At 50.4% G+C, this 27,762-nt stretch overlaps 1 protein-coding gene across 3 annotated transcripts in view; it reads left to right on the top strand.

Moving 5' to 3' along the window:
• Positions 1-23,161, top strand: part of UBA1 (ubiquitin like modifier activating enzyme 1) — a 265,897-nt gene extending 242,736 nt beyond the window's left edge. For 2 of the 3 annotated variants that reach the window (XM_029610608.1, XM_029610599.1), the window contains exons 23-26: positions 5,664-5,855; positions 6,130-6,231; positions 21,627-21,727; positions 21,908-22,049. In XM_029610608.1, the coding sequence (XP_029466468.1) occupies positions 5,664-5,855; positions 6,130-6,231; positions 21,627-21,727; positions 21,908-22,043 (531 nt within the window). In that variant the 3' untranslated portion in view covers positions 22,044-22,049. Of the gene's footprint in view, positions 1-5,663; positions 5,856-6,129; positions 6,232-21,626; positions 21,728-21,907 lie in introns of all 3 variants that reach the window. The other variant, XM_029610616.1, reaches the window with a different exon arrangement.
• Positions 23,162-27,762: the final 4,601 nt, after the last annotated feature.

Below are 27,762 nucleotides of genomic sequence, written 5' to 3' on the forward strand. Positions count from 1 at the left end.
CCAGCAACTTTCTGAGGCAAGTAATACTCAGAATGCGGACGCACCTGTGCCGCTCGGGGAGCCTACTAAGGAGGACTTTAGAATCTGGTTTCAAGAGATAAAGCAGGATATAAAAACCATGAAAACAGACATGCAGGCAGCCCTAGCGGAGTTCCGATCCGAGATGGGAGATTTAGGCCGACGTGTAGAGGATGTGGAGCAAATTGTAGAAGGACAGATTATTGAGCAAGCCAGGGTAAAATCGGACATTAAAGCGCTTCAGAGTAAAAACGAGGACATTATGTTGAAGATGGAAGATATGGAAAATCGGGCGCGGCGATCCAATATTCGTGTGCGCGGTGTGCCAGAATCAGAAGCCTATTCAAATGTCCGTGCCGTGGTGCAAAAAATATGTTGTGAGGTACTCAACACAGGCGGCGAGGGAGATCGGAGCACGGAGGAGCTTATTGAAATTGATCGTGCGCACCGCGCTCTGGGAAACCCGCGCAATAATGCTCCGAGAGACATAATAGCTTGTATTCATCATTTTAATCAAAAAGATGAAATTATGCAAAGGGCGCGCCGCATGGGCTCTATTACATGGGAGGGTCACAAAATTGCTCTCTACAATGATCTCGCCTCTGCCACATTGCAAAAGCGGCGGGACCTGCAAACGGTGACTAGTCTGCTGCGTAAAGAATCAGTAAGATATAGGTGGCTATATCCAGGCGGCTTGGCCTTTACGGTGGATGGAATCACGCACCGTATTAAAAATCGGGAAGAGGCGGCGGCCATTTTGGCGGGAGTGGGTTTCACATTGCCGGAGGAAGACCACATGGCGGACTCGATTCGCGGGCTAGACCGGCCACCGGCCTCGGTGGCAAAGAGTTGGGAAATCTGGATCTCGACTTCGCCGCAAGTCCCTGGATACCGACGCTACAAGAGAGGGCATAGAGTGAATGCAGTGGCGTTCCTAACTGGTGTGCAAAGGATCTGTTTTTCCACCAAATCGGAAGTAACCACGACTTTCCTGCATTGTATTTGTTACTCTTTTTCTGATGTGTGGATTCCAGTTTGATTTACTTCAACAGTTTTGGTGATCGTGTTTTGAATCACCGAGGACATATGCTGAGTGACTTATAAACGCTGTTTTGAGTTATACTGATATTGGTTAAATAAGTATAGTGGGGCGTGGGGGGAGGGAAGGGAGGTTGTGGGCTTCACCGAGATACACTACTGATGCTTCAGTGGTGGGTCCGGGGAAGAGAAGGGGGTGGGGGGTGGGAGGTTCTAGCAAGGGGGAGGGCAGAAAGGGGGGAGGGCAGGGGGAGGTCGTGGAGCTCGAAGTCACCTGTAAGAGGTTGGAGCGGGACATCTGACGTCTTTAGGGTCAGAGGTGGGGGGGGAACATCTGATAGGAAGATATAGCATGGTAGGGGTAGAGTATCGCTGGATAGATGACATGTAGAGTGGTATCCCTTAATGTTAAGGGGTTAAACACACCGCTCAAAAGGAAGTTACTGTTTAAGGAGGCTGCTCTTTTAAAGGCGTCCATTCTTTTTATACAAGAAACACACTTACGGAAAAAGTATGAGAGGTTGATGAGCTCTCCATAGTATCCGTATATGGAGTTTGCTGCATGTACCCCCGCCCATAAATACACAGGGGTGGGGATTTTGATATCTTGGGATCTAATGGTGCAAATTAACTCTGTCTATAGAGATGAGGGAGGCAGATTTCTGATTGTTTCTGTATATATTAACAAAATCTTGTATACCTTGGTTAATGTGTATTGTCCTAACACTTTGCAAAGAGAGACCTTTCAGAAACTTGATGAGAAGCTGTTGCTGTGTAAGAGTGGAATAGTAATAGCAGGGGGGGATTTTAATTTAGTCAGGGACCCGGCAATTGATTGCTCTAAAAGAGGGGGCCATTATTCTAAAATTGATAGAAAGGCCTTTCAGAGCTTTATGATTAAATGGAGTGTGGTAGATATCTGGCGGGAAAAGCATCCAGCGGGGAGAGATTTTTCATTTTATTCGGCGGCACACGATACCTATACCAGAATTGATTGCCTGCTAATTGATAAAACCATGGTCGCTAACACTGTCGGTGCTGGCATAGGCAATATAGCCTGGTCGGATCATGCACCTGTGTGGTGGGAATTTCATAGTTTGTGTGGAGACAGTGGGCGACGATTTTGGAAATTAAATGATTCTCTTATCAAGGATAAAGAGGTAGAAGTACAAATGCGCAAGGTAATAACAGAGTACCTGTCCCTTAACACCACAGCAGATGTCTCACATGGGATTGTTTGGGACTGTCTGAAGGCAGTGGTAAGAGGCAGGTTTATAGCTATAGCCGCCCACAAAAAGAAAGAGAAAGCACAAAGACATGAATGGCTTAGAGGGCAATTAGCAAAGGCAGAATCAACACACAAGCGGAATCCCTCTAGGGCTTTACTAAAAGAACTAGGGGATTTACGTTATCAATTGCGCATGCTGGAGGCGGCAGAGCTAGCGCACAGATTAGACCTAACCAAACAGCAATATTATGAACATGGGAATAAGGCTGGAAAGCTTTTGGCGCATAAGTTGAAAGCGCAGGTGGCACAAGCTCAGATCACTAAAATCCAAGCGGCAGATGGGTCCCTAGTGATGGATGGGGAGGGGATTAGGGATCAATTTAATCATTTCTTTGCTAAGCTTTATACTCATGAAGAGGGGGTTTCTGAGGAGGATATCTCTTTATATCTGCAAGATATTCATCTGCCTTGCTTGGAGCCAGAGGTGACGGAGGGCCTGGGACAACCTATTACGTCAGCGGAGGTATTAGCGGTGATCATGGAGCTTAAACCGGGAAAGGCACCTGGGATAGATGGGTTTACTCCGTTGTTCTACAAAAAGTTTAGAGATTTGCTGGTTGTACCATTGGCTAACATGTTTAATATGTTGCGACTGGGGGGACATTTGTTACAGTCAGCGAATGTGGCTGGGGTTACCATCCTGCCCAAGCCAGGTAAAGACCCGATATTGTGTAGTTCATTTCGCCCTATTTCGCTTATCAATATTGATTTGAAAATTCTGGCAAAGATCTTAGCTAACCGACTGCAAGTCGTAATCACCTCTTTAATTCATGAAGACCAGGCTGGCTTTATGCCAGGTAGAATGGCGGGTGACAACATTCGGAAAGTCATTAATATCATTCATTATGCAAAGCAGTCCAAAACCCCATCTCTACTATTCGGAGTGGACGCAGAAAAAGCGTTCGACCGCGTGCATTGGCCGTTTCTTTTCCAGGTTATGCGGAAGGTCGGCCTAGGAGGGGGGTTTTTACAGTGGATACAAGAACTGTACAGGGATCCAGCAGCCTGTATAAAGGTGAATGGGGGGTATTCCAACAATTTTCCGGTACAAAGGGGTACCAGACAGGGTTGCCCTCTATCGCCATTGTTGTTTGCCATCAGTTTAGAACCGATGGCGGCCAGGATCAGGGCTATGGGGGAGATAGTGGGGGTTCAGATTGGAGATGGTAATTATAAGATTGCCATGTATGCCGACGATGTGCTTTTTACGCTGACAGAACCAGAGGATTCGTTGGTGGCTCTATTAGCGGAATTAGACAAGTATGGCAGGGTATCTGGCTTTAAAATCAACAAAGATAAGTCGTAACTGCTTCCCATTTATCTGCAGGAGCCACAGCGTATCCATTTGCAACAGCGATTCCCTTTTCAGTGGGCCAAGGGGATGGTTAAGTATTTAGGGGTGCATATAGGGCCTGATTATCACACCTTATTTGATCAAAATTATTTACCTTTATTTAAAAGGCTGGAAAAAGATCTTCAAGTGTGGGACAGGTTAGAGTTATCCTGGCTGGGTAGAATTGCTGCCATAAAAATGACATATCTGCCTAAACTGGCATATTTTTTTCAGACCCTACCGTGTATGGTACCGACAGCAAGTCTCAAGGGGTTGCAGACGAAATTGTTCTCCTATATTTGGAGAAGAAGGCCTCCTAGGGTAGCCCGAACGGTCTTGTTTCATACCAAAGCTGAGGGAGGCCTGGGAGTTCCACACCTTCTTCATTACTATGTGGCTTCGCAATTAAAAGTACTATTGGACTTCCATAATTTGACTCATTCTAAGCAGTGGGTCACAATAGAGACGGCTTTGGCACGGGGACTACCGCTCCGGCAATTATTTTGGAAGGGTACAAGGGTTAGTCTGGAGAGGGAACAGGTATCTCCGTGTACAGCACTCACGTTTAGTTTATGGCATGGGTGGAGGGCTCAGTTGGTGGGATTTCGCAGTTATTGGTACTCCACTCAAATAAGGGGATGCGCAGCGTTCGCGGAGGGCCTCTCGGGACACCGCTTTCAAGCGTGGGCAGAGAAAGGGTTGACATCTCTGGGACAGGTTTGGGGTGACCAAAAGGCGGTGCCCTTTGAGGTGGTGAAGACCACTTTTGATCTGTCTGTAAAAGATCAGTATACATACCATCAACTTCAGCATTTTCTGTCTTCCAAAGAGGTGCGGCAAGATTTGATAAAAGGGAAAACTATGTTGGAATGTTACTGCGCCCAAGCGCATGTGGTTAAGGGGGCCATCTCCAAGTTGTATGTCTTATTACAGGGAGAGGGTCTTTCTCGAGGGGCTCACTTGAAAGCTTGGGAAAAAGACCTGGGAGGTTTATGGTCAGAACGAGAGTGGGATTTGTGTTTTCATGAGGTGCGCCATAGCTCATTGTCGGCTCAATTATTGGAACAAAGCTATAAAATGTTATTCCGCTGGTATCTGACTCCTTACAAATTACATAAAATGAAATGTATGCCAGGAAATTTATGCTGGAGAAAATGTGGGTTTGTTGGGGATTTCTATCACATGTGGTGGACTTGCCCTGCCATTCAACAGCTGTGGGAGCGGGTTGCAACTTGGGTAAGGGATATAATGCATAATGATTTTCGATGGACCGCAAGAGGAGCTTTGTTACACAATGATATGCCAGGTGTCCTGTCCTCACAACAACCATTTATAAAAGCCGTGGCTTTGGCAGTTCGTGGGGAGATAGCAAAAGGCTGGAAAGTGGAAAAAGCTCCATCTTTGACAGCGGTGCTGCAGCGACTAAAGTGGATACATTATATGGAATATCTTACTGCGTTGAGAAGGGACAATGTTCAACGATTTCGTACGAGTTGGCAGATGTTTCAAACTTGGATTGATCTAAATATCAGCTCCAAAGGGGGGGATGGGAGTGGGGGGGAGGGAAATCAAGGGAACAGTACAAGGGTATAATACTGTGTAACATATAACATGCAGATTGACATGTAACAGAAGACACTGACACCTGTTGTGGTCAGGAGTAGTCAAATGTTTTTCGTTATCTGTTTAATAAAATGTTAATTACAAAAAAAAAAATCCCACTTGTCTGGACTGATCTGTGGTATTACAGGAATGAAAATTAGCAGGTAAGAACCAGTTTTCCCATATTTTATGTGTAAATATTTTTATTAATGTGCCAGTACATACACACAGATACATACAGGTAAGTATTCATGTGGATTTTAGTTGGTCTGCAGCCATTGGGCATGTGTGTTGCACAGAACATGTTGGAAGAGGAAGGGACAGGGTGTGGAGGAGACTGATCCTTTCATAAGCTCTCAAGGACTTTCATTTCTCTTGTTTCAGAGTAAGCTGATCGCTGGCAAGATCATTCCCGCCATTGCCACCACAACAGCTGCTGTAGTGGGCCTGGTCTGCCTGGAGCTCTACAAAATTGTGCAAGGCCACAAGAAACTGGAATCCTACAAAAATGGCTTTATGAACCTGGCGCTACCCTTTTTTGGCTTCTCTGAACCTATTGCTGCCCCAAGGCACAAGGTGGGAGCAATACAGTGTGTTTGGATATATTTCATGCCAAACCCTGTGGAGCTTAGTCTTAACTTTGTTGCTTGGCTGCTTTGCTCTATTAGTCCCAGTAATGTGTATAAAACAGGTTATATGACACAGTGCACTGATTAATAGGAAGATGTGCTTATAGTTTGAGCAGCTAATGATCAGTCTGTCCTTGGTTAGGGATCTGACTCTCATCAAGGAGGGTGAGAGTATCTTGCTCACTTATTCCTCTTTTTTTTTTTTTTTTTTTCTCTTGCAGTATTACGACAATGAATGGACACTCTGGGATCGTTTTGAGGTGAAGGGCATCCAATTGAGTGGGGAGGAGATGACTCTCAAGCAGTTCTTGGATTACTTCAAGGTGAGGGCGGGAGGTAGTAATCCTACAAGTGCCAATCCCTCCCCAGGGTAGGAGGGTTTTTAAGAATATCTGTATGATCTGTATTGGATGTGTGACACAAATCCACTGGCAACCACCCTACACAGTGGAGCCTGCTGGAAAGTGCTGGATTCAGACATGTGCATGTGTCCCTGTTGAGCATCTTCTGGCTATGGGTGAGAATTGGAGTTTGTGTTAAAGTTGGGCAACAGTGTCTAGCTCCAAAGCAAGCAGCTCAAGTTAGAGGAGCTGTCCAGTGGAAGGGTGGAAAACCTAGGAGAAGGGATGGGTCACAGTAACAGGAAATTGCTTTTGGCTACCAACTTTCAAAAGTTGGGGGGGAAAAAAATGTAACTCCTTAGGATCCTGCATGTTCAGATAAGTATATGTTCTTGTACATACTCAGATCATTCCAGACCAGTAGGTTGTGTATCCCTACCAGCAGATGGAGTCAGAGAAGAAAAACTTTGGACACTGCTACATAAGAGAGTGCTACCTGTAGTCCTAGGGTTTAGTAGTGTAGTTAGTTTAGATTAGCTAAACTGAGATTTTGCTCCCTGAGGTGTTAGGCACCGTTGCAGGCCATCCCTCCAGTGGAGCTGGGCTAGGGGGTTAGTTATCGCTGACTGTGTTTCGCCCACACCCTGCCACAGGGCCTGATAACTAGAGGCTTCTGGTTCCCTCGGCCTCCAAAGCTGGTCCTGCTGAGGTTGGTTAAAGTTTTTATTTAAAAAAAAAAAAAATGTAATTTCATCAGAACCTAAGACATTCCTCAGGTAGGCCTCCGGTCTTAGTCTGGGCCCGGCCGGGATAATAGTACTGCGGCCTGAGCAGGGGATGGGTCAGTGTCTGGGGCTTCTCAGTCACTTCCAAACTTGCAGGCAGAACTGGTAGCAGTATTACCTGGCATTTTTCAGAGTAGATTTGGTAAGTTTTTGTACTTTTTCCTTCTCAGGCTTCTCTGACTTCTAGGTGTGAATGTTGGTGGTCCAACCTCTTCCCCCCTCACGACGGCCCACTGCCCTGAGACGCCACCTTCCTTGGGGCAGCGCAAGCAGAGAGGCGACATTCCTCTGCTTTTGTTTTAATAAAAAAAAAAAGCCAAGTCGTTTTCAGAGCGAAGGTTCCCTTACCCACTCCTAACAGGCTCCAGGGGTGTTTCTCATTTATTATCAGACTTTCCCTTCCCCCATGCCGTGCTCAGCGCAATGTGCTGCCTGCGGAGAGCCCGGGACGCGGCTCTCTCGCGAAGGCATTTGTTTGAGGTGCCTCCCGTTTGTTTGAGGCGGCCACCGTTCCAGCGACTGCTCACGTGGGAACGGTGGCCATTTTGTTTTCAGAGTCGGGTGCTCCTAGGCAGCCAAATGAGGATTCAGATGGCGGTTTTTCTCCTTCCCCACCGGTTTTAACTCCAGTTAACCCCCCGGGCCAGGGGGCAACGCCAGGGGACCTTCCTGCCATTCCTCACTCGGGACCTCCATCGGGACCTCCACCCCCCCAGCCTTTTTTCAGCAGATTTTCTGCTGCTTTTGCACAATGCTTACTTGGCCAGTTTGGAACAGCACCTGGATGCATCTTCAGGCCCACCCCCACCCCCTAAGGTGATTAGATTGACAGATCCTCTGCAGTCCATTGCAGTTGATCAGGGGTCCACTGCATCTCCTCAGGGATTCTCCCGCGTCAGGGTGGTCCCCCATCTGGATCCTTCTCTCCAGGGTGCTCTGGGGCTGGACCAGGACCCAAGATGATCTGACTTCTCACATGCACATGGAAGGGGATGACTCTAGGGTCTTTGCCTGTTTCAGAGGGATGAACTTGATCCTCTCATCCCCCATGTCCTAGCAGAGTTGGATATTGAGGCTCCACAGGATCCACCTGGCACCAGTACGGGGGCCACGAAAGGGCACCCCGTCCTTGCCGGAATGCGCCACCAGCGAAAACGTTTTCGTTTCATCCTATGCTCCTTCAATTGTTATCCAGAGAATGAGATTCACCAGAGTCTAATCTGAGAGTAGGAAGGGCTATGTACAAGCTCTATCCTCTCCCGGAGGAATCCTAGAACTCCTCAAAGTCCCCAAGGTAGACGCCTCAGTAATGGCGGTCACAAAAAGGACTACCATCCCAGTCACAGGTGGAGCTGCCCTCTGAGACCTTCAGGATCGGAAGCTTGAAGTCTACCTTAAAAGGATTTTTGAGGTATCCTGGCCAGGTCAATGATATCAGCAGTCTCTGCCAGGCGTCTCCTCTGGCTGCATAATTGGTCAGCTGATTCTTAGTCTAAGACTCAGCTGGGATCTCTCCTCTTCAAAGGCAAATTACTGTTTGAGGATCTTGAACAACTCCTCAAATCCCTGGGAGAGAACATGATACATAAGCTGCTGGAGTTTGTCCTCGGACCTCCAGGATGTTCAATTCTACTAGAAGCTGATTCTGGGGTCAGCGGCGTTTTCGACTGTCAAGACCGGCCTCTCAGACCTCCTTCTTCACGGTCGCAGTCCTGGTCTCATTCCTTTCACGGTCGAAGACCAGCTTGAGACAGCCTCCCTCAGGGGGCCTCTTCCAAGTCTTCCCAATGAAGAATTGCTGGCCCACTCTTCAACCCCCAGGATAGGGGGACATCTCTCCCTCTTCTACGAGGAGTGGGTCAAAATTACCTCATACCGATGGGTTCTGGATATTCTATAGCACAGCTACGCTTTAAAATTTGCTCGACCCCCTAAGGTCAGGTTTCTCTCCCTGCGGCCCAGTGAAGAAACATGTGTAGTACTTGATGCTCGACGGGCTCATGGACTTAGGAGCCATCCTCCCGGTGCCCCCAAAGAAACAAGGGTTAGGCCATTATTCCATCTACTTTGTCGTCCCCAAAAAGGAAGACTCCTTCCCTTCAATCCTGGATCTCAAGATGGTCAACAAGGCCCTCAGGATCCCACATTTCAGGATGGAGACGTTAAGTTCTGTAATCGCGGCGGTACACCGCGGAGAATTTCTAGCCTCCTTGGACTTGACGGAGGCTTATCTCCACATTCCCATCCTCAAGGAACATAACGCTTCCTTCGCTTCAAAATCCTTTGTCAACATTTTCAATTTCAGGCTCTACCCTTTGGCCTAGTGACCACTCCCTGCACCTTCACCAAGGTCATGGTGGTGGTGGCAGTAGCCCTACGGAGGAAGGGGATTCTAGTCCACCCCTACCGGGACGACTGGCTCATTCAAGCGAAGTCCCTGGACCTTTGCCACCGGGCAGTCAGTCTTGTAGCTTCTCCACTCTCTTGGATGGGTTGTCAATTTTGCGAAGAGCAGCCTTACTCCCTCTCAGATGCTCGACTTCTTCTTAGGAGCAAGGTTTGATACCAATTTGGGCAAAGTCTTCCTGCGTCAGGACCGTGCTTGGTCGCTTATCCCTCAGGTACAGCGCTTCCGTTGCCTCTCACTCCCCACAACATGGGACTATCTCCAGGTCTTAGGCTTGATGGCTTCAACTATAAATTTGGTTCCTTGGGCCTTTGCACATATGCATCCTTTGCAGAGGGCATTATTCTCCAGCTGGAAGCCAGTGTCTCAGGAGTTCCAAACACTCCTTTTGCTGCCCGAAGTTGCCAAGGACAGCCTGAGCTGGTGGCTCAGTTTGGATCACTTGCTGCAGGGAGTGGACTCTGAGATCCCACAGAGGGTGATCATCACCATGGATGCCAGCCTCTCCGGATGGGGAGCTGTGTCAAATGCAGTCGGCATAGGGACGATGGATGTCAGTGCAAGTGACGTGGCTGATCAGTCGTCTCAAAACCAGTGGTTCATCTTGCTTTGAAGCATTTCTTCCCCCTAGTTCATTGCCAAGCCGTAAGGATACTCTCAGCAATGTCATTACAGTAGTGTACGTCAGCCGTCAAGGAGGAACAAAGCTGCCATGTATCTCTGGAGATGGACAAGTTAATAGCGTGGTCGGAACTCCACCTCTCCTGCTTGGCGGCATCCCACATAGCAGGAGTCGACAATGTCCAAGCGGATTTCTTAAGTCGTCAACACACAGATCCCGGAGAGTGGGAACTCTCCAAGAAAGTAGTGGCTCTCCTCTTCGCCTGGTGGGGGACTCCCCATATGGATCTGATGGCCACTCAACGCGAAGGCTCCGCGCTTCTTAGTCTCTGGGGTGTTTGAAGGTGTGATCTGAGCGGGACTCTCAGGGTCCCACCCCACGTAGGAGAGCTCTGGTACATCCCAGGAGTCTGGACTGATCCGGGTACGTACAGGGAAAGGAAAATTGGTTCTTACCTGCTAACTTTCGTTCTTGTAGTACGATGAGTCAGTCCAGAGTCCCACCCATTTCAGCATTGGGAGAAGAGTCCGCTTGTTGAGTACTTTATTTTCTCTGCAGACTAGTTTTCAGAGTGTTTCACGGGTTCTGCTCCCACTTGGGGTTAGTGAACAGGATGTGTGTGCAGGGTTTTTCTTCCCTCAGTCCTTGCGGGGATAAAATTCGAATTAAAGTAATTTATTGGTTATGTTGGTTTTAAAATGTTCTGCTTGGATACAGTGTAATACTGACAGACTGTAGGTGGCACCTCAGGGTATAGGGCAGAGTCAGTCAAACCTGTCTCCATCTGCCCGAGGGGAGGCAAAACCCAGAAGTCTGGACTGATCCATGGTACAAGAACGAAAATTAGCAGGTAAGAACAGATTTTCCTTTCGGCTTGGCCTTCTGCCTCGAGGATTAAGACCTCATGGTGCCTGGGGGGGATTCCCCTCCCCCTTCCCCTATGGAACTGGTTTATGCGCCTCTGGACGACACTGTACAGCCCGAGCCACCTCAGGTGGTGGGGGAGCAACCTGTGGACTTCTCTCCTGAATTTGTGCTGTTTCTTCATCAGGCCTTTTTGGCCAATCAAAGATCTGAAATTAAAAGGACAGCAGAGCGGTCAGCAGACCCATCCAGCGGGGGAGCCAAACGTTCTTCTCAGGATCCCCTGCAGCCCCTGGGTCTTAGGCGCGAGGTGACCCTGCCTCCAGCAGGGACGCTTTGGGTGCGCTGCAAGGTGGCCCCCCAGACACTCAGAGGGACGGTCCCGGGATCTGATCCCTCCCCAGACCTGGGAGATCCCGACACAGATGACCCAGCCTTGGATGGATTCCCAATCCCGGAGGGGGATGACTCTCGAGTTGTCCGGCTGTTCAAGCTGCAGGAGCTGTGCCCACTGATTCCCCAAGTTTTAGAAGAGTTGGGGGTTAAGGGTTGAAGGTAGGCAGAGCGATGGCAAAAATGTACCCCCTCTCTGGAGATCTTAGACCTTCTGAAAGTGCCGCAGGTGATTTCAGCTGTTTCGGCAGTCACCAAGACGACAATAATCCTGGTGGCTGGGGCACCTGCTTTGAAAGACATGCAGGACTGCAAACTAGAAATTTAGCTGAAGCGTTTGTTTGAGGTCTCCGCGCTTGGCCTGCAAGCGGCGGTGTGTGCCAGCATGATGCAGCGTGCCTATCTGTGTTAGGTCCAGAAGGTTGCGGAGGCAGTAGCAGCGGGTGACTTTTTAACCTTGCAAGCAGCGAGCCTTGAGGCGGGAATGGCTTATGTGGCTGATGCACTCTGATTTGGATCACACCTCTGCGTGTAGTATGGTTTCCCCTGTGGAGGCTCGCAGGCTTTTATGGTTACAGAACTGGTCGGCGGACTTGTCCTCTAAGGCGCAGCTCTGTAATCTCCCCTTCAAGGGAAAACTCCTGTTTGGGGAGGCTTTGGACCAGTTGGTGAAGCTGTTGGGGGAGACTAAGGGACAATAGGTTGCCAGAAGATAACAAGCAGAGTAAGAAGGTTTTTCTTTCACGAGCTTGTTTTTAGGGATTCTTGGCATTTTCATTCTGGTAAACCTGTTCCTCCCCCTGGGTCCAGGCAAGGCTCTGATCGTCTGCAGTCCTTTCATGGAGGTCGTTGGACTCCCAGAGATGGTACAGGTCAGGGCACAGGAGGTGGTAAGCCTTCCCAATGAGGCTAGGGGACCCCACTCCCATGTAGAAGCTGTAGGAGGCAGATTATCCAGCTTCTATGAGGAGTGGGAGAAGATTACCTCAGAGAGGTGGGTCTTGGAGGTTGTCCGGCATGGTTACGCTCTAGATTTCTTGCTTCTAGTTCAGGACACCTTTGTAGAGTCTCATGATTTCTTGCGGCAAGCGAGAGGCCATGTGGGCGACTCTCCAGAGGTTACTCTATCTCAACACCATTTGTCAGTTGCTCCTGCGGAGCAGGGGCGGTACTCTGTGTACTTCCTGGTTCCCAAGAAGGAAGGGTCCTTTTGTCCTATCCTTGACTTGCAAAAGGTGAACTGGTGCCTACAAGTTCCCAAGTTACACATGGAAACCCTATGAATGGTGTTTGCGGTGGTGTGCAAAGGGGAGTTCCTCGTGTCTTTAGATCTAATGGAGGCTTATCTGCATATTCCGATCCAGCAGGACCATCAAAGATTCCTGATGTTCAAGGTGCTGGGTCGGCATTTTCAGTTTCGGGCTCTTCCCTTTGGGCTGGCCTTGGCATCTCGCACGTTCACCAAGGTGATGGTGGGTAGTGGTAGTAGTAGTAGCAGCAGCTCTGCACACAGGAATCTTGATGCATCCATATTTGGACAATTGGCTCATCTAGGTGAAGTCTCGGGAGGACTGCGAGAGATCTCTCCTGAGTGATGACCACTCTATGGTCACTTGGTTGGGTCATCAATCTGCAGAAGAGCCAGTTGGTGCCCACTAAGTGCCTGGTATACCTAGGTGCGCGGTTTGACACGCAAAAGGGCACGGGCTTCCTGGCGACAGAATATGGAAGTTACAGACTCAGGTAAAAGGCTGCCTTCGCTCGATGGTGCCAACAGCCTGGGATTATCTCCAAATCCTGGGCTCCATGGCGTCCACATTAGAGCTGGTGCCTTGGGCTTTTGCACACTTGAAACCTTTTCATCGTGGGCTGTTGTCCAGGTGGAGCCCTGTGTCGGAGTAGTTCCATGTTCCATTGCCTCTTCAGGAACCCAGACGCAGTCTCTCTTGGTTGCTGTTGCATCGCAACTTGGAGAAAGGGGTGGAGTTGGACCCCCGGCTTGGGTGGTGGTTGTCTCTACGGATGCCAGCCTCTCCGGATGGGGAGTATGTGTCAAGACAAGACCGCTGAAGGCCTGTGACGAATGTTTGAGAAATCTTGGTCCTTCAACAGACTCAAAATCCGGGCGATTCGCTGGGCCCTTGAGGTGTTCCTCCCCTTAAGGGTCAGATGATGCGCATCTTGTCAGACAATGCGACCACAGTGGCTTATATCAATAGGCAGGGGGGAACCAGGAGCTCTGCGGTGGCTCTGGAAGCGTGACGTTTGTTCGCCTGGGCAGAGATTCATCTTGGGGGGGGCGTCGCATGTCACAGGAGTGGAAAACATGCAAGTGGACTTCCTCAACTGTGACAGCGCTTGGACCCCAGAGAGTGGGAGTTGTCCTCCAAGGCATGTAATCATATTTGTGCCAAATGGGGCGCTCTGCAGTTGGACCTGATGGCGACTCGAGCCAACTTGAAAATAGTTTGGTTTTTCAGTCTGAGTGTCCATGGCCCACGGGATTTCTTCTGTCTCTTCCCCCCCCCCCCCCCCCCCCCCCCCGTGGCCTCTCATAGACCGTGTTCTCGGGCAGATAGCCTATCGCGGGTCCATGGTGCTCGTGGCTCCAGAGTGGCCCAGGCGTCCCTGGTTCGCGGATTTGGTGCAACTGGTGGAGGTCGGTCTTTGTCTAGCTCATCTTCCGCGCCTTCTGCATCAGGGGCCTATATTCTCGGATCGGGTCGATCACTTCTGTCTCGCGGCTTGGCTTTTGAGAGACAGAGGTTATGTCTGAAAGGGTATTCTGAGTTGGTAATTTCCACTAGGAGACCTGTTACGTCGATGGCATATGCCAGCGTTTGGCAGGTGTTTGAAGGTTGGTGCTTGCAGAAGAACCTGAACCCTGTAGCTGTGGGGGGTGTCCCAGATTTTGGATTTCCTGCAGCAGGGGTTAGCTAAGGGCTTAACCTTTAACTCACTTCGAGTTCAGGTAGCTGCTTTGGGAGCCCTCAGAGATGTTGCTCAGGGTCAGAAGCTGGCAACGCATCCGGATATCATCAGGTTTCTTAAAGGAGTGAAGCATTTGCGTCTGCCAGTACGCAAAGTATACCCGGAATGGAGCTTAAATTTGGTACTCCGTGTTCTATGCGAAGCACTGTTTGAACCGTTGAAGAGGGACTCATTGAGGGATTTGACTCTGAAAACGGTGTTCCTGGTGGCTGTCTTTTCGGCACGGAGGATTTCGGAGCTGCAAGCCTTATCCTGTAGAGACTCTTTCCTGAGAACTTACCAGGACAGGATATCCTTGCGAACAGTTTCTTCGTGCCCAAAGTGGTCTCTTCTTTCCATGTCAAACAGACAGTGGAACTTCCAGCTTTTCCGGACTGGTCCCGTGATTCCTCCCGGGAGAGGGAGCTGCATTTGTTGGACGTGCGGTGCGTCGTCCTCTATCTGGGGGTTTCTAATGCTTTTCGACAGTCAGACCACCTCAGCTGAGGGGGGATATGATAGAGGTCTTTAAGATCATGAGAGGTCTTGAACGAGTAGATGTGAATCAGTTATTTACACTTTCGAATAATAGAAGGACTAGGGGGCATTCCATGAAGTTTGCAAGTAGCACATTTAAGACTAATCGGAGAAAATTCTTTTTCACTCAACGCACAGTAGAGCTCTGGAATTTGTTGCCAGAGCATGTGGTTGCAGTTAGTGTAGCTGGGTTCAAAAAAAGGTTTGGATAAGTTCTTGGAGGAGAAGTCCATTAACGGCTATTAAACAAGTTTACTTGGGGAATAGCCACTGCTATTAATTGCATCAGTAGCATGGGATCTTCTTAGTGTTTGGGTAATTGCCAGGTTCTTGTGGCAGGATGCTGGGCTTGATGCACCCTTGGTCTGATCCAGCACAATTTCTTATGTTATGTTCTTAAGCTAACATTTCTAGATGGATTTGGGAAGTTATTGCTTCTGTGTACATTTCTAAAGGAAAACAGGCTCCTGTGGGGTTGAGAGCCCACTCCACAAGGGCACAGGTGACCTCCTGGGTGGAGTGTCAACTTCTTTCTCCACAGGAGTTTGTAGGGTGGCTGTCTGGTCTTCCCCTCACATTTTCACCAAGTTTTATCATTTGCTTGTCAGGGTGCAGGAGGAGGCATCCTTCGGTGAATGTGTTCTGCGAGCGGGTTTTTCGGAGGCCCGCCCAGTATAAAGTGGCTTGGGTTCATCCCCCTGGTCTGGGAATGATCTGAGTATGTCCAGGAAAGGAAAATTGGTTCTTATCTGCTAATTTTCGTGGCTGTAATACAGCAGATCATTCCAGAGGCCCACCCCGTTCTGACTCCGAAAGACAGTCTGTGGAGCTTTTAGTATTCTGGAGGAAAGATTGGATTTCTATTAAACAGCAGGGCCGGTGGCTTACCGGTGTATGTTTTTTTTGTTTGGGTGACCTAGACCTCTGGGTAGTTGGGAGGGATTGGTCGCCTTTGGTTGAAGTTTAGTTTCAAGGGCTTGGGTACAGGCCGATACTGAGGGACTGCAGGTGGCAGTTTCTCTTATGTAGCAGTGTCCAAAACATTTGTTCTCCAACTCATCTGCTGGTAGGGATACACAACTCACTGGTCTGGAATGATCTGCTGTATAAGAAAATTATTCCTTACCTGCTAATTTTCATTCCTGTAGTACAAAGGATCAGTCCAGACGGTGGGTTATGTCCCCTGTCCAGCAGATGGAGTCAGTCAAGGCTTTGGAGGGTGCTGACATATTAACCAGTGCACCCTCTGCAAGAGCTCAGTATAGAGTATATCAAAGCCAGAATAATAACTTACGAAGGATGGATCAAGTGTTCCCAACCATAACAGAACATAAACTAAGGCAACTCGTGCCATAACTGTAACTTGCAGAAAGAACCGTGAAACAGTCTCATAAGACGAGAAGAACAACGTGTTTCGGAATTAGAGTAGATCGAGCAGGAAAGACCCTAGAAACCCAGCAATCAATGAGGTGGGCATCTGGACTGATCCTTGGTACTACAGGAAAGAAAATTAGCAGGTAAGGAATAATTTTCTTTTCCCTGTACGTACCAGGATCAGTCCAGACGGTGGGATGTACCAAAGCTTCCCTACACGGGGTGGGCCCTTGAAAGCCCTGCTCGAATGACCTGGTCGCCAAAGTGTCCGGAGGTGGACAACGGTAGGTGCAGTCGATAATGTCGCGCAAAGGGGTGTAAAGACTTCCAAGTCGCTGCCCGGCAAATCTCTTGGGAGGAGACGGACTGTACCTCAGCCCAGGAAGCTGCCTGTGAGCAAAGAGAATGGGCTTTGACGCCCAGCGGAGGAGTCCGACCCACACCTATGTACGCTGAGGCTATGGCTTCCTTAAGCCATCTTGCAATCGTCTTCGAGGCCTGGGACCCCTTCCTCGGCCCCGACCACAGCACAAACAAATGGTCCGAGACTCTGATGTTGTTAGTGACCTCCAAGTAGCGAATTAGAGTGCGTTTGATGTCCAGGAAACGAAGAGATCTCGGTTTGTCAGCTGTGAAGGACGGGAGCTCTACCGTCTGATTCAAGTGGAAAGTCGAGACGACCTTGGGTAGAAATGAGGGAACTATATGTAGAGACACACCGGTGTCCGTGAAACGGAGGTGTAGGGTTCCTGGCAAGAGAGCGCTTGAAGTTCCGAGATGCGGCGTGTGGAACAAATGGCCACCAGAAAGACTGTCTTGAGCGTGAGATCCTTGATGGTGGCGTTGCGCTGAGGCTCGAAGGGAGGACCTGCCAGAATCCTAAGTACCAAATTGAGGCTCCAAGAAGGTGCACTGATCCCTCAGGGGCCGTAGATGCTTCACTCTCTTGAGAAAACAGGCGATATCAGGCTGTACCAAGAGCGAAGGATGATCTGCGTAATGAATGAGCAAACCCAGAGCGGCCACTTGTACTCATAAGGAATTGTAGGAGAGGCCTTTGTCCAGTCCGTCTTGAAGGAAGGCCAGGATCTGAGGAACAGAGGCCCTTATGGGATGAGTACCATGTGCTGTGCACCACGCCTCAAAGAACTTCCAGACCCTCACGTAAGCAACGGAAGTCGAAGTTTTGCGGGCCTTGAGGAGAGTCGAGACCACTGCCTCAGGGTATCCTTTGCGCCTGAGGCGGCGCCGTTCAAAAGCCAGGCCGCAAGACAGAAGCGTTCTGCCTGATCGAAAAATACTGGTCCCTGATGGAGCAATCGATGAAGATGGCCCAACCGAAGTGGGCCGTCCACTGCTAGATGGAGTAGATCTGCGAACCAGGGGCGACGTGGCCATTCAGGAGCCACCAGAATGACGGGCCCCCAATGGAGCTCTATTCTCCGGATGACCTTGCCCACTAGAGGCCATGGGGGAAAAACATAGAGTAGAAGGTGGTGCGGCCAAGGGAGCACTAGAGCGTCTACTCCTTCTGCCCTGTGCTCCCGCCTGCAGCTGAAGAATCGTGATGCTTTGGTGTTGAGAGATGTCACTATCAGGTCCAGGCGAGGTGGCCCCCAGCGATGAATGAGAAGTTGCATTGTTTCATCAGAGAGACCACTCTCCGGGGTCCAATCGCTGACGACTCAGTCTGCCTGAATGTTGTCTACGCCTGCAATGTGTGAAGCGGCCAGGCGCGCTAGGTGCTTCTCCGCCCATGCCATGAGGCGTGCTGTCTCGAGCGATATGTGTCTGCTCCTCGTGCCTCCCTGTCGGTTGATATACGCTATGGTGGTCGCATAATCTGAGAGGATCCTTACCGCCTGATTCTGCATCTCAGGGGTAGGAAGTGTATTGGGGCCAGGCGCACTGCTCTTGTTTCTAGCCGATTGATCGGCCAGGTCGCTTGTGCCTTCGTCCACTGTCTCTGCGCTGAGCTCCGGTCGCATACTGCCCCCCAGCCGGATAGGCTGGCGTCTGTGGTGACCACCACCCAATCCAGTACCATGAGAGAAATGCCTTGGGCCAGATGTCGCGGGTCCAACCACCAACTCAAGCTGTCCTTGGCGAACTGGGGGAGAGGAAATACAAGCTGGTAGTCCTGCGAGACTGGTTTCCAGCGAGAGAGTAGAGCCCTTGTAGAGGACTGAGGTGCGCAAAGGCCCATGGAACGAGGTCGATCGTGGAGGCCATGGAGCCCAAGAGCTGTAGATAGTCCCAGGACGTGGGCGCTTGTAACAAGTAAAACGTTGTATCTGCTCCCAGAGGGACTGGACCTTGTTCGGGCGTAGGAAGACCTTGCCCTGAAGTGTATCAAAACGTGCTCCCAAGAAGTCCAAGTACTGCGAAGGGATAAGGGAGCTCTTGGCGAAGTTCACCACCCATCCCAGGGGAACGGAGGAGTCGGACGACCCTGGTGACCGCCGACTGCCCCTGCGCAAAGGACTTCGCTTGAATAAGCCAGTCGCCAGGTAGGGGTGAACTAGGATCCCCTCGCGTCTCAGGGCTGCTGCCACTACCACCGTGATCTTTATGAACGTCCGCGGGGCGGTCGCCAACCCAAAGGGAAGAGCCTGGAATTGAAAGTGCTGATTCAAAATTTTGAAGCGAAGGTACCTCTGGTGGGCCTTGGGGATGTGGAGATAGGCCTCTGTCAGATCGAGAGAGGCGAGGAATTCCCCCTGATGTACTGCCGCAGAAATGGAGGACCCGTAGAGACTTGTTGACCTCCTTGAGATCCAGGATTGGGCGATAAGACCTGTTCTTTTTGGGTACGACGAAGTAAATTGAATAATGGCCCAAGCCCACCTCTCCAAAGGGGATGGGAGAGATGGCCCCGAAGTTCTGAAGTCTGTCCAGGGTCTGTTGTAGCGCCAGTCTCTTGTGGCTCGAACCGCAGGGAGAGAAGAGAAACCTGTCCCTTGGGAGGCGGGAAAACTCCAATGCATAGCTGTTCCTTAAGATGTCTAGGACCCACTGGTCCGAGGTGATGTGGACCCACTCCTCGTAAAAGTGAGAGATTTGTCCCCCGATCCGTGGGGTTGAGGAGTGGGTGAGCTCGGCATCATTGAGGGGATTTGGAGGAGGTCCCTTGACTCGTCCCCTCCCGAGTGGGCCTGCGACCACGAAAGGCACGGGGCCAAGTCTGGGATCTGGAAGAAGGCGTCCGGGGCCCCACCTGTCTGTAACCACGGTAGCGACGCTACGCCCGGGACAGAGTTCTGGAGGGAATAAAAGACCTGAAGTTCTGCTGGCGATCCTCGGGCAACCGGTGGACTGCGTTCTCTCCCAGAGACTTGATGATCTGGTCGAGATCCTCACCTAAAAGGAACTTGCCCTTGAAAGGGAGGGAGCTCAGGCTGGACTTGGAAGAAGAATCCGCCGACCATTTGCGAAGCCATAGATGCCTCGCCGACACCACCAAGACCATGGATCTCGCCAGGACACGGAACAAATCATACAAGGCGTCCGCTCCGTATGCTATGGCGGACTCTAGGCGGTCAGCCTGGGTCGCTTCCTCGGGTGGCAAGACTTGCGAGGTGAGTAGCTGTTGGACCCAGCGGAGACTCGCCCTCTGCGTGAGGGAGCTACAGATGGCAGCACGCATTCCCAGGGCCGAGACCTCAAAGACTCTCTTGAGGTAAACTTCCAGCTTTCTATCCTGGAGGTCCCACAGAGCCGTGCCACCAGTAACCGGAATAGTTGTCCTCTTGGTAACCGCCAACCGCCGAGTCCACCTTGAGCAACTCCAGGAAGTCCTCCAGGAGGGGATAAAGCTTCTCCATGGCTCTTCCGACCTTCAGAGAGTATTCAGGAGTATCCCATTCCCTGGCCAATAGTTGCAGAAAGGTGGGATGGGTGGGAAAGGCCTGGGACAGGGGGCGCAAACCGGCTAGGACAGGGTCCCCCTTCTTGGCAGATGAAGCGACGACTGGAGCAGAGTGGTCCCAGCGGGTCAGGCGGGGGGATCAAGGTCCAACTCCTGAAGTATCTGAGGGATGAGATCCTCAAACTCCTGTCTCCTAAAGATGCGGAGGACCCGTGGGTCATCTCCATCTAGCTGTGCCTCCGAGAGAGTATCATCCGGATGAGCCGGGGGAACCCCCCCTGATCCGGGAAAGAGCCCGCCCCTCCCAGCGAGGGTGGTGCAAAGTGGACCCTGGGGGCCCCTCCCCCCCGCTGTGTCCTGGGTCTCCTGCGAAGCATCCGCTAACTTGGGGGGTCTTGGCAGGAGGTGGTTCCGGAATGGGCACCCTGGGAGCCTCCAGACGCTGCAGGTAGGCATTGTGCATGAGCCCAATGAACTCCGGGGAGAAAAGTGGGGGGGCCCCGGGGGGCCCTGGGCACCGAAGCCAGTCATCGGCGTCAGGATCGGTGGGGGACTGTCACAGGGATCCTGCTCTTCCTCCCCTGATGGCTGCAAAACGCGATCCGGAGGATTCAAAATGGCCGCCGTTCCCGCTGAAAGCGGCGAAGGGGCCGGCCCACGCTGCCCGAGTTGCGCTGAAGCGCAACTCGGAAAAGTTGTCTAGCAGCCTGGAGGTGCCCTCCCCACCAGGGAGGCATCTAGAACAAATGCCCTCTCTGGAAATCCTCGACACCAGCTCGCCACAGGCCAAGCAGCAGGACAGCAGCGGCTGGGGGAGGGAGGGGGGCAAGTCGCCGGGGGCGGGGGGCGATCGATGGCAGAATTGCCGCGGGGAGCGGGAAACTACACCTCCGCTACCCCCGAGTGTCCTGGATAGGCAGCAGAGGAATATCACCTCCCTGCTGCAGCGGCCCCGGGGAATGAGTGTCTGGGGGCAGTGGGCGGCAAAGTGGGGAGAGGCTGGCACCACTTGCTTCCACCACCTCAAACACAGCACCTAAGCTGAAAAGGGAAAAATTTCAGAAACAAATTTAAGAGGTCCACTTACCCCAAAGAAGAGGAAGGCGGGGGGGGGGGGAGTAGGAGGGGAGAAGTGACTAGAGCAGCCCTCCCTGCAAGCCACGCAAACTTTCCAACCTCCCTTTACTTTTTTTTTTTTTAATAAATTAACTTGATCCAACCTTAACAGAACACACTGAGAGAAAACAATTGAAGGAACTAGTCTTCATGCAGGTGAAGCGTCAGGTTCCCCTACTCCTATCTGCTGGAGTCAGAGATACTGAGCTCTTGCAGAGGGTGCACTGGTTAATGTCAGCACCCTCCGAAGCCTTGTCTGACTCCATCTGCTGGATGGGGGACATAACCCACCGTCTGGACTGATCCTGGTACATACAGGGAATACAGGAACTAATATTAGCAGGTAAGAACCAATTTTCCTATAGACTGGGATTGGGGCCAAAGGGAGGGAAATGAGAGAAGGTGGCTTGTGGTATCTAAGTCTTACTTGTATCGTTTTAGAAGGAGCACAAACTAGAGATCACCATGCTGTCCCAAGGAGTCTCCATGCTCTATTCCTTCTTCATGCCTGCGGCCAAGCTGAAGGAACGTCTGGAGCAATCGTATGTATCCCTAGCTCTGTTACTTACTAGCCACAGTTGGGAAATTGATCCCGCTTACTTAATTGTCCCAATTGATCTTTCTCTTGCCTTGCTCAATTTATCAGATGTGTGCTGTCTTGGCTGTCTTCATTCTGTGCATGTGGTAATTGTCTCTCTCTTCTTTCCCTGCCTGCTGCTCAGCATGACTGAGATCGTCACCAAGGTTTCAAAGAAGAAGATTGGTAAACATGTTAAGGCACTGGTCTTCGAGCTCTGCTGTAATGATGAGAATGACGAAGATGTGGAGGTGCCATATGTGCGCTATACCATCCGCTAGGGCTAATGTGTGACCCTCAGGATGGACTGTTAGAGGAGGAGAAGAGGGGGGGGCAATGCAGTGGCCACGCTGAGACCAGAGAACAAACCTTGCACTGTCTGTACACGGTTAAGGGGATTCAAAACATGCTGTATTTTTTTTTATATATATTTAAATAGATTCTCATCACAGCTACAGGTTTCTAAATGTTTTGTCTCTTTATGGGAAGAGAACAGATGTGTTGGGTAATTAAAAAGTTTTCAAATTTGTTTATACACTCCTCGGCCATCTTGAAAATCTTACTATAATTTCCAACATGACAGCACCGCACCTTCACGGTTCTCAAAGGAAGAAACTGTCTCTTGTACGGATGACATTATCTAGAGTGTACGGAAGCTGATGTCATTGGCTATGTGCTGGTTTCCTCTGATGTGGGTTTTGCATGGTCTATAGCCAGTAGCGAACTGTTCTTGGTCTTCTCCAGGTGGTTCCAGCCCTCTTCTCTCTATCCTCTTATTTTTTTTTTGAGGTCTCGCAATGCCCTTCTTGCAGTACTTTTACAAAGGACTCCTCCCTGGAAAGTACCCTCCCCTAAAGTTCCCCAGCCCATGGCGGCACCAAGAGCTTGACATGGTGATGTCAGACTTTTAATAAAAACAAGATTGGAGGAGAATTGTGTATGAGGTTTTTGCTGCTGAATTCCCCAAACATTTTGTTACTGTAGGGAGTTACCTTCCCATTGTGTGTTTTGTATTGTGTAACTGGCTTAACATTGCCTCTTCCCTAAAACTGCAGTTCTGCAGTTCACAACTCACATATACAGCAGCAGCAGTGATTTCACATTTCCATTTTCTTGTTGATTGTGTGGAGGGTTTTTCCCTTTTGTTTCCATATATTGGGGAAGGAGATAGGGCCTTCTCTGTATAAGAATGCAGGCCAGTTTTCTGGGGGTGGGGCAGGGCGGGGATTAAGATTTCTGTCAGTAAAACAGAAATCTCAGCTGCTGACCTTGTAGACAAGTGTTTTCTTTATACTGTTTCAAAATGAAAGAGAAAAAACAACAAAACTTGAAATTCTTGAATAAATGGAAGCACTTAGTCCACTGAATAACGAAGAAATAAATGTTTCCAGCATCCTCATCTTTCTCTTTTGAGTAATTTTATTTTTGTGCATGACATAATCACAGTGGTGGTGCAGGAGCTAATGCAAGTCTCTTCCATTAAGTTGCTGTGTGTAACTTCTCATCATATGTCTTCTCTGTGACTCTGGGCTCATATTAGTAATGTATAACCAGTAAATTGAGACTTTCTTACTCAGTTATTGTTATTGGATGGGGTTGCTCAGAATATATTCTGTTGGTATTTCCTTAACATACCCAGATCAGTCCAGACAAGTGGGTTTATGCATTCCTACTAGCAGTTGAAGGCACTGCTACATAAACGAGTGCTACCCACAGTCCCTCAGTATTTCTCCGTCTCCAGCAGATGGTAGGAGTGCATCCCTGCAGTCCTGACTGAAAGTGGAGACTTGGAGATTTTGAAGTTGGATTCCACTCCCTGAGGTGCTAGATTCCTTTGTGGGCCATCACTTGGGTTGAACCGGGCGACCGGAGGGTTGAATACCCCTGGCTGAAGTGGCCCGATACCTCTGGGGACCTTGACAGCCAGTGGACTGGCTCACTCTGGGTGGCCTGAAGCTGTCTCCTGTCTGCCGCTGGCTCTGTGCAGGGAAGTATCCTTTCTTTTGTTTTTACATTTAAGTGGGTTGGGGGGGGGGGGGGGGGGAGTTGAATAGTCAAGGGGAGCCAAGAGTTATCTGCCTGTGGTGCAGTGCCGGGACAGTCGACCAGCATGAGCAGATAAAGCTGGGATTGACAGGAGGGGAGAGCGCTTAGGACCACATGGGAGTTTTGCCTTCCCCCAGCAGGAGAAGATTTGGTGGGCGATATGTGGCTCTTAAGTTGCTGCTGTTTTTTCCACGCGCCGTTAGGTGGTGAGGCCATGTGTTTCGGCAGGGATCACGTGGTGCGGCCTTGCTTACAGCAGTGTGCTAACGCAGACTGCATGGCAGATAAACCATGCATGGACCCTTGTAAGGCCTGCAGGCTTTGGTCAACCCAATTGAACGATCACTCCCTCTGCACAGGTTGTGCTAAGGAAGGGGAAGGCCCTTCCGGTAAGCCTTCTAAGGCCAGGAAGGCCTCTCGATCCGCAAGTGTTGAACCTGGCTCCAAGGGAGGGGTCTCCTTGTTTCTTATGTGAGGGATCGCAGGCGGGGCCTCTGCAAGCTGGGATGCCTGACTCTCCTCTTCCTCTCTCCTGCGGTGCAGGAACCAGAGGAGGGGCAGGAAGAGGTAGCAGATGTGGTGTCTGGTCTCTTTACTCAAGAGATTGGGGGCCTGTGGGGTTTTCTCCCTTAACTTGTTTTGATAAAGCATGAAGCCTTTCTGGCTAGGGAAAACTCGGGCCACAGGAGAGTCAGAGAGGGGAAGGTAGGGCCCTTCCAAGAGATCGGGACTGACTTCGGCAGGCAGTTCGGAGCAAGGACTCGGACACCTAGGATTGTGAGGTGCTGGTGTGGAGTGACTCCAGAGACCTAGATGACTCAGAGATGCAGGATGATCTGGCATTGCCCCAAGGTACAGATCCAGATGCAGACCTGGATGGGGTCCAGGCACTGGATCCAGATGTGGGCAAGGATTATCCGGACCTCCTGGAAGGACCCACAGCTGAGGAGGATGATGTTCAGGTGTCAGTCTAAGATGGAGGAGCTTCGCCCTCTCATGCCTCAGGTGTTGGAAGAGTAGGGGTGAAGCTGACTCAGGAGTCAGATAATGAGGGTGTCAACCCGATTCTGGATGGACTGCGGGGCCCTCCTAGTTCTCTTCCCATTCCTAAGAAGATGAAGAAGCTCATTAGGAATAGGATTCCCTGGATGTTGGCTTAAAGGTTGGTAGGACAATGGCAAAACTTTATCCCTAGTTGGAGGAGCACTTGGACAATCTTAAGATCCCTAAGGTCGATGCAGCGGTCTCTGCCTTCACTAAGAAAACTACAATTCTGGTGGCAGGTTCCACCACCCTGAAGGATCGCAAATTGGAGATTTAGTTGAAGTGCATGTTTGGGGTGTCACTCTTGAGTTTGCGAGTCGCAGTGTGTGCCAGCATGATGCAGCGAGCTTGTTTGTGCTGAATCCGGAAGGCTCAAAAACAAGCCTTGTCTGGTGTGCTCACCCCTGTTCAGGCAGCTCGCCTGCAAGCTAGAGTGGCTTATGTGGCTATGCCTTGTATGATTTGGTGCATACCTCGGCCAGGAATGTGGTGGCTGCATGCAGACTTCTGTGGTTATGTAATTGGTCAGCAGACGTGGTCCAAGGCTCAGTTATGCAATCTTCCTTTTAAGGGGAAACTGGTGTTCGGGGAGGACCTGAATCAGCTAATGAAGTCCCTGGGGAATCCAAGGGAAATAGGTCCTGGAGGATAAGAAAGGAAATAAGGTCTTTACATCTCGATCCTGTTTTTGTGACTCCAGGAAGTTTTGCTCTGGGAGAGGGACTTCCTCCTCAGGTTCCAAACAGTCGTCTAATCGGCAGCAGACATTTCAGGGGACCGGAACCAATAAGGCATCCCAATTTAGCCAGGCTCACCCATTCCTCATTGGCAGTGGTAGGGGGCAGGTTGTCCTGTTTTGTTTTTTTTTACAAGGAGTGGGGCAAGATTACCTCAGACTGGGTGCTAGAGGTGGTAAGAGAAGGTTAGGCCTTAGAATTTTTGCATCCGCTCAGAGAAGCCTTTCTGGAGTCTCGCTGTGCTTCCCAGAACAAAAGGGAGGTGATAGACACACTTCAAAGGTTAATCAGCCTGGAGGCCATAATTCCAGTGCCACTAATCAAACAGGGGCAGGGGAATTACTCCATATATTTTGTGGTTCCAAAGGAGGGCATCTTCATCCCATCTTGGACTTGCAAAAGGTAAACGTAAGCTTGTGAGTGCTGTGTTTCTGGATGGAGACGCGTACAGTGATTGTGCAGTCCGCAAAGGAGATATCTTTGGATCTTACTGAAGCTTATCTGCACATTTCCACTCAAAGACCATCTGAAGTTTTTGTGGTGCAAGGTCTTAAGCCAGCACTTCAGTTTTGGACTCTCACTTTCGGGTTGGCCATGGCTCCTGAACTTTCAGGAAGGTGGTGGCAGTAGCCTTGCGACTAGAAGGGATCCTGGTCCATCTGTGTCTGGGCAAAGATGGAGGAGGAGTGCTGTCGATCTGTGCAGCGGGTAATAAACATCCTCAGCTCTCTGGGTTGGGACATCAATGTGGCGAAGAGACACCTGGTCCCATTTCAATCATTGGAATATCTAGGAGCCTGCTTTGATACCCAGGAGGGCAGTGTCTTCGTGACAGTGGACAGATTGTCAAAGTTGCAAGTGCAGGTGCCACGTCTGTTGCATCTGCCAGTGCCAAGGGTCTGGGATTACTTGCAGGTCCTGGAATCCATGGCCTCGACGTTGGATTTGGACCTGTAGGCCTTTGCTCAGATGCAGCCACTGAAGAGGGAGCTGTTATCCAGCTGGAATCTGGTGTCAGAGCAGTTTTACCTGTCATTGCCTCTTCTAGCAGAAGTGGCTGTAGAGAGACCAGGAACAGGGAGTGGACCTGGAGGCTCCAGATTGGGTGGAAGTGACCATAGATGCCAGCCTCAAGGGCTGGGGAGCAGTGTGCCTGGGTCGTTCTGCCCAGTGGTGTTGGTCAGTGGTGGATGCATCCTGGTCATTAATCGTCTGGAGATGTGGTGCGCCGAGCCCTAGAAGAGTTACTGCCTCTGGTTCAGGGTCGCATGGTTCAAGTGGTATATGCCACCATTGTTGCATTGTCCAAACATAAGGAGGAACGAAGAGTCACATGGTGGCTCAGGAAGCTCAGCTGTTTTTGTGGGTGGAACATTACCTCAAAGGAATTGCAGCCTCTCATATGTAGCAGATGTAGACAGTGGGCAGGTGGACTTCCTCAGCAGGCAGCAGCTGGATTGTGGGGAGTGGGAGCTGTCCCCGGAAGCCTGGATTCACATTTGAGCCAGATGGGTTCTGCAGCTGGGTCTCATGGCAACGCAAGCAAATGCAAAGACAATCTTCAGTCGCACAAGGGAAGCCGGTTTGGTGGGACTGGATGCTCTAGCGTGCCCATGGCAGAGGGGGGATCCTTCTGTATGTTTCCTCTATGGCCACTCCTAGGTTGTGTTGTGGTGCATAGAAGTGCATCCAGGGACAGTAGTGCTGTGGTAGTGCCAGAATGGCTGAGACATCCATGGTTCACGGATCTGGTCTTATCTGGTGGTGGATGGACCTCTCCGGCTGGCTCATTTGCTGGGATTATTGTGGCAGGGATCCATATTTTCAGATCAGGAGGATCACTTTTGTCTTGTGGCTTGGCTTTTGAGAGGCGGTACTTGTGCATGAAAGGGTATTCGGAATCAGTAATTACCCTTTTGTAGGCGAGGCGACCTGCTACTTCCATGGCGTACATCAGAGTTTGGAAGACTTTTTTGAATCCTGGTGTCTACAACGCGTTCTGCATATTTTGTCCTTTCTTCAACAGGGCTTGACCAAGGATTTGGCCTATAGTTTGCTCTGTGTCTACGTTTCTGCCTTGGGTTGCCTCAGAGGCCAGGTGCAGGGTAGATCTTTGGCCTCCCATCCTGGTGTCGTTTGATTTCTGAAGGGGGTGAAGCATGTATGGCCTCTG

This window comes from Rhinatrema bivittatum, chromosome 1, assembly GCF_901001135.1.
Source record: "Rhinatrema bivittatum chromosome 1, aRhiBiv1.1, whole genome shotgun sequence".
NCBI lineage: Eukaryota > Metazoa > Chordata > Amphibia > Gymnophiona > Rhinatrematidae > Rhinatrema > Rhinatrema bivittatum.